Source organism: Corythoichthys intestinalis, chromosome 16 (genome assembly GCF_030265065.1).
Source record: "Corythoichthys intestinalis isolate RoL2023-P3 chromosome 16, ASM3026506v1, whole genome shotgun sequence".
Lineage (NCBI taxonomy): Eukaryota > Metazoa > Chordata > Actinopteri > Syngnathiformes > Syngnathidae > Corythoichthys > Corythoichthys intestinalis.
In genome coordinates, this window is record NC_080410.1 from 30,019,524 (window position 1) to 30,026,519 (window position 6,996).

The following is a 6,996-nucleotide window of genomic DNA, read 5'->3' on the forward strand; positions in this document are numbered from 1 at the left end:
TCAAAAACTCAGGTGAATATGCATTTAAAAGTTATATATATAAAGTGGGGAGAACAAGTATTTGATACACTGCCAATGGGAAATCCCATTGGCAGTGTATCAAATACTTGTTCTCCCCACTGTATTATCGGTTATCGTATCGGTATCAGCTTGAAGAGCAGGAAGTTGTCAGTATCGGTAACGGTTTTAAAAAATGGATATCGTGCACCCCTAATTTGTGGTAATATGTCGACTGACAACTAGTTGAATGACACCTCTTTTATATCTTGAGGGGGTCTGTATTGATTTCACCGGCACTAATTAACTCTGAGGAGGGTGGCAGGAACCCTGCCACACAAAAAAACTATAAATGTGCTGACTGCTTTATGGCATACGTCACTTCCCCCTTTCCCTATTCATTGTAAAGACGGAAGTCAATGCGTACGTTTTCGCGCGGATTCTGCAAGCATGCGAGAGCAATAAGGGACAAAAAGTTTTATCTGAAAAGGGGGAAGAAAGGCAGGCTACCAGGCAAGGGTGTAAGTTTGCATAGGGACGGTATGGACTTAACATTAGCAACTTTTCAGGATGCTCAAATTGTCCCCACCAACTTTTAAGCAACCTTAAAGAATTCAAATATATTGCTAATTTATGTTGTCTAACCATATGTTGTAAGGATAAAATGGACCCTACCATTCGGTCAAAAATACTAGTGGTAGATTCAGCATAGATTTGCCTTTGACCTAACCAGATTTTTCATGATTACATGAACATTATTATAATGAACAAAACAAAGAAAAACAACAGTTTCAACATCAAATAAAGTGCCCAAATGAATTTTTTTCAAATAAATATAATTTGAGTGAATTTTAAAACACAATCAAAGCGATGGTGATGTTTTAAGTGGCTTATTAAGTTGGATGTGTTGTAGCTCGACACCTTTTTCCCTCCTCGTGGAACTTCGGCTTTGCATTTGTTACAAATTGCAAATGAAGCCTTTTCAACTGACAACTTGGAAAAAAATCCCACACTACCAATGCCATGCTTGTTTTTTACTAGCCAGCCGTGCTGCATACTGCCATCGCTTCAGCGTTAGGTCACAGAAAGGGAGCGCTTGATTTGTGGCAAAACTCCCTATTCCTAAACCACACACAGTCACTGATACATTGTACGCATGTTACGGTATACTACAGAAAAAAAAAAAAAGTTTTTTGTTTTTTTTTGATGGATGTGCCATGTTTTAAAACCTCGTCGATAATTACATCACCAAAACACAGAAATAAAGCAAATCAGTGCAGTGCAGTGGCTCCACCCTGACAAGGGTAACTACATTGGCACGACACCAGTGGGCGTACCATATTCAAAGAATGACGATCTTGGCGAAAAGTATAACCTAAGCAGCCTGATTTTAGAATTCTCTTAAAGAATAATGGGAAACAAAAAAACACTTATTTTCAACTTATTATAACTTTCTTGTAAGTTAATTTTATTGCTGACACTGAGTTTTGGGGTCATCAACATATTGTGCCCCCCCTGCCCCAAAAGTCAAAGTCCGCCTATTCTCGCAGTCGGACATCCGGGCATTAATGGCGTCACCAGCCACAACAAGGCGTCGCCATATTGAAATGCAACAAAGAGTCACCATATTGAAATGGGGGCAAAACACGAGTCCCAATCAGTTGCTCTGTCGTGCATTGTAGTACAAATGCGTTAAACTTTTGTCTTCTTTGCTGTCTTTTTTCCGTCGGAATGACTAAAAGTTGCCGTGTTGCGGGTTGTAACACAAGGAAAAGTTCGGAGCCGCATTTGAAATTCTTCATTCTTGCTCGTGAGAAGAAAAGGACAAGCAATTGGCTGAAAGCAATCAATCAAGGAACAGTAAAAGAAGACGGTTCCGTGGACCAGGCACATTTACATTTGCAGCCGACTTTTTATTACTGGTGAGTAAACTTTAATCGATTTTTTTTGTTGTTGTTGCCCCAATTAGCTGCTAGGATTCAATAGACTAGGCAGTGGTTATTATTACCGGAACCGACAACTCGCAAAGCGTTATTTTTCTTTTGCCGTGAACTGCTCTGATCGGTCAATTGGTATATTATTGGCCTGGTGGGAATTGGTTATTTTGCCGTGACGTGTTCACGGCTAAATAACGCTTGGATGCGAATTACCGGTTACGGCAGAAATAATCAATCCGTATTAGGGTTGTTCCGATCATGTTTTTTTGCTCCCGATCGATCCCGATCGATTTAGTTTGAATACCTACCGATTCCGATATTTCCCGATCCAATTGCTTTTTTTTTTGCTCCCGATTCAATTCCAATCATTCCCGATAATTTTTCCCGATCATATGCATTTTGGCAATGCATTAAGAAAAAAAATGACTACACCTCGGACGAATATACATTCAACATACAGTACAAAAGTACTGTATTTGTTTATTATGACAATAAATCCTCAAGATGGCATTTACATTATTTACATTCTTTCTGTGAGAGGGATCCACGGATAGAAAGACTTGTAATTCTTAAAGGATAAATGTGACTTTGTATATTGTGACTAAATATTACCATCTAGTGTATTTGTTGAGCTTTCAGTAAATGATACTGTAGCCATCTGTTTAGCCCAAATGCATGATGGGAAGTGTACCCATGACTGTGCGTAGTGGTACCAATTGATATATCTTCTCTGCGTTGGGAAATAACATAGGGTGTTAAGAAAAGATCAACTACTACCTTTCTTCCCCACATTGCTTCCCACGATGTTTCAAATCGTAGGAGAGGGATTGTAAGGATTTAACCAATTAAAAAAAGGCTCCAAAGGCAGCCAAATTTCACTCTACTCATTTTACGCTACCTTTTAGCGCTATATATAGGTAAAATGGCCCCATTACAGATTGAACCCGACAATGCGTGAGTGGACAGTGCAGCGTATGCATTAATTGCGTTAAATATTTTAACGTGATAATTTAAAAAAAAAATTAATTACCGCCGTTAACGGGATAAATTTGATAACCCTACCTTAAGCTTTAAGACTCTGGATGAGTGCAACATATTATGTCTGTAACATTAAATACAATTAGAAAACGATTTATTTAAAATATATATATATTAAAAAAAGGCATGTGCGACATTTTTTTGTCGATTCCGATACTTTGAAAATGACGTGATCGGACCCGATCTATCGGGATGCCGATCGATCGGGACATCTCTACTCCGTATATACTTCCAGTTTTCTTAGTTCCACACAGTACATATTTCACGTAATTGATAAAGGTCAACTTACTGGGTGACTTTATGAAATAGTTCTAGATGTTTCCGAACTCCACTGCAGGCAATTCCTTTGGATTGTTTATCCAGCTATCAGCTGCGACTTTGTATGGGCTGATTTGCAGCCCACTACACGCTAATTTTAAATTGTATCGCCTCCTCGCGTCTGTCGGCAGTGGCTCCTGATAATAAGTCATGTTTAAGATGTTTTAATGAGAAAAAGACACAAAACACAGCTGAAATATATGAATTTCAGACGTTTGTCTACGGATGTTTACCTGTGCGTGCCCCCCTTTCAAAATGGCGACACGTTGCTATGCGAGGTGATGTCATCGTGACATCACGCCGACTGCAAGAGTGGTTATTGAGTGCATGGAAACATACCCACTGATGCTGAGCTAACAAGCTAAACGCAGGTGACACTAGCCAAGGAGGTGTACCTATGTCAGTACCTGGCAGAAGTTGTGCCCGCACGGCGTGGAGACGGGATCAGTGAAAAGGTCCAGACAGATGGAGCAGGTAAGTTCCTGCTCGGTGAAGAGATCGGCTGGCACCGCCGCTTCTGCCATCTTGTCTCCTGCCCTGGAAAGAACGCACAAGAGAACAAGTGAAACAGGAAGCCCTTCAACGGTGACGCCCCATTCCTCAGGTGCTGCTAACAGGGAGATACCTACTTCCTGTCACGTGATCCACAATTCTCACCACTACCCGTGAGCAGAAGGTGGAGCCACAAATATACACACTTTTATAATGTTTTACAACTAGCAGTGAATGGTCACGTTTCATTGCCATTGACGGCTATAGACGTCCAATCCGTTTTGACTGGGAGTCCCATGCAGTTAAAATGGATTTATTGTCTTCAAAAGCTAGCATTCAATGAGATATTTATGAAATAATATTAAACTCAATATAACAGAAGGGAGGTCATTGATGTGCTTCTTTAATTCGAGTGTTACAAGTTTTACTATGTCAAAGTGAAGTAAAAACTCAAATTTTAGAGAAACTCTAGTTCGACTATCGGCGTGAAACTACGGAGCCACTCGTGTAGTATCCTCTTGCTGAGATTGATGAGTTCTCGACACCTTTCAAAAGCACACGTTGGACCTTTGTTTTTTTGTTTTTTTTCACTTCCTTTCCCAATTAAAAGCTCACTCGTCTTCAAGTCTACCTCAAGTCATTGTGAGTTTTGAAAAGAGGGTGAAAATGGGCAAAAGTTTTCTTACCTGTTTCTCGGCACTTGTCTCTCAGTACAACCTGTACGGCCAGTTTCAATATGACGTCAGGGGGCGTGGCCTCGCCGAAGTAGTCAGGGCACATGTTTGCGTTTGCGTCAATCGCCGCCATATTTTTCAACATTCTTCATATCTGCGTGAAGTCGGAAACTATTGGAAAGAATTTCATCAAATTGATGTGGGTCATTCCATTAATGTAGTAGGCCAAAAATTATTAGAAACTAGTGTGCTCCTACAGGCAGAAAGTGGTTACAAAGGGTATGCATACTCTCTACTGGCTAAATTGTAACCTTCAGGCACCAATGAGTCTGCAATTAATGAAGCCTTTTATGCATAAATTACGATATTTTTTTTTGTTATTTTATCAAAGGCCTACGGGGGGGGGGGGGGGGGGGGGGGTTGAACGAATGTCAAAGGCACCGAAACATGAAACCGTAACCGGTGTGTATTTCTGTTGTTATTCATTTAATTTTTTTCAGTTTGTACTAATGTTGTATTTATTAAAAAATTTATCTATATTGTCAAAAAACATAATAGAAAAAATACAATGATGGTCAATTTATGCATATTTGTCGGAAAACACAAGAATGAAAAAGCAGTTTCTGCTCTTGCACCCCTCTTTAGAATATGCTGCTGTATTTTAAGCAAAAAGAACTGTTGTGTTTGATAGAACAATATGTCTATATGCTGCCATAGCAGATTCATGGCACATTAAGCCCCCAAACTATTTTTAATTTGTCTGTTTTACTCTGGAGACCCCCGTTTACAGTTGTCGCACAACCGCTTTTGTTTCAACCCAGCCATAAAAAGAAGGTATGTAATTATATTTATTATTCGATATCTTTTTTTTTTTTAGCTTAGAATCATTAATTGATGTCTAATATTTAGTTTTTAAAAAAGCAAACAAAAAAAAAAACAACTAAAACATTTTTCACTCGCACATTTTAAACTTTTAAACAAATTACGTCACAATGAAAAAAATAGTGTCTGTAAATAGGTCTCAGGTATCTACCTCATAACAATCGCTTAATTGTATTTTTTTTTTTTGTTACTGTCGCATTTCCCCCAATATTTTAGATGATAATCGATCCAAACAAAGAGAAAAAAAAAGTTTAAAAGGGTAAATATATGAAAAAGAAAATCTCGAACACTCCTTCATGTCTGCGATTTCTGCATCGCGCCCCTTGTTATATTACCATGTTTCACCAATAAAATCCTGTCAAAAATTCTGTGGCCATTCACATCTGTGTCTTGACACTTGGTGATACATGGTACATGGAGATTTCGGATCGAAGAGAGGTAAGTACGCGATAATATCCCGTTAAAATCATGGTGTCTTTAATTATGCTCTCTCATGCTCTCACCTCCAGTTAGGGTTTTGCGGTTTAAAAAAATGTAAAAATAGTTAAAAATTTTTATTTTTAAATGCCTTCCTGTTCAAAATGTTTCTTCCCCTAGAAAATTGAGATTTTGAGCTTTACCCCATAAGTACCCACTCACCCACCACCCTTTTGAGCTTATTATTGTCACCTTAGCACCCCACAGGCAGTCATAATCCAACTACTACCATGGGCATGAACTTCGAAAGACACCAGAGAAAAAAATTGTTGAATTCCACAAAGTTGGACAAGGCTATGGGACAATTGGAATGCAGCTTGGTTAAAATAAATCAACAGTCGCAGCAATTGTTAGAAAATGGAAAAGGCTAAACAGACTGATAGTCTACCTCGGACTGGGGCTTCATTTAAAATCTCTTCTCACGGGGCATCACTCATGATGAGAAAAGTGAGGGCTCAGCCTAGAACACGGTAGACGCTGGTAAATGACCTGAAGAGACCTGGACGCAGAGTTACAAAGGCTACTGTCAGTAAAACACTATGGTGCAATGGTTTAAAAATCATGCATTGCTCAGAAGGTTCCACTGTTGAAGCCAGTACGTGTGAAGGGCCGTCTGAAGTTTCCCAGGGACCATCTCATAGATGCAGAGGGGTCGTGGGAGAATGTCATTTGGTCAGATGAGACCAAGGTAGAACCTTTGGGTGCAAACTTTACTTGTCGTCATGTGTGGAGGAAAAAGATGAGTGCAACCCCAAGAACACCATCCCCACTGTGAAGTATGGGGGTGGAAACCTCATGCTTTGAGGATGCTTTTCAGCAAAGAGGATAGGACGACTGTACTGTATAAAAACGGAGGATGAATAGTGAAATGTATCGTCAGATTGAGTCACAACTTTCTTCCCTTAGTCAAAGACTTGAAGATGAGTCCTGGCTGGATCTTTCCACATGACAATGATCCGAAGCACACAGCCAAGCTGACCAAGGAGTGGCTGCGTAAAAAGCATATCAGGGTTCTGGAGTGGCCTAGCCAGTCTCCAGACCTCAATCCAATAAAAAAAAAATCTTTGGATGGAGTTGAAACTTCGTGTTTCTCAACGACAGCCCCGAAATCTGACAGATCTAGAGAAGATCAGTGTGGAGAAATGGGCCAAAATCCCTGTTTCCATACGTGGAGTCCTGGT

General features: G+C 39.8%; 1 protein-coding gene across 1 annotated transcript in view; it reads right to left on the reverse strand.

Moving 5' to 3' along the window:
* LOC130904548 (E3 ubiquitin/ISG15 ligase TRIM25) overlaps positions 1–4,571 on the reverse strand; it is a 49,163-nt gene extending 44,592 nt beyond the window's left edge. The window contains exons 1-2 of the mRNA XM_057817385.1: positions 4,469–4,571; positions 3,698–3,827 (exon numbers count right to left, since the gene is read on the reverse strand). Of these exons, the coding sequence (XP_057673368.1) occupies positions 3,698–3,814 (117 nt within the window). The 5' untranslated portion in view covers positions 3,815–3,827; positions 4,469–4,571. The remainder of the gene's footprint in view (positions 1–3,697; positions 3,828–4,468) is intronic.
* Between the last annotated feature and the right edge of the window lie 2,425 nt (positions 4,572–6,996).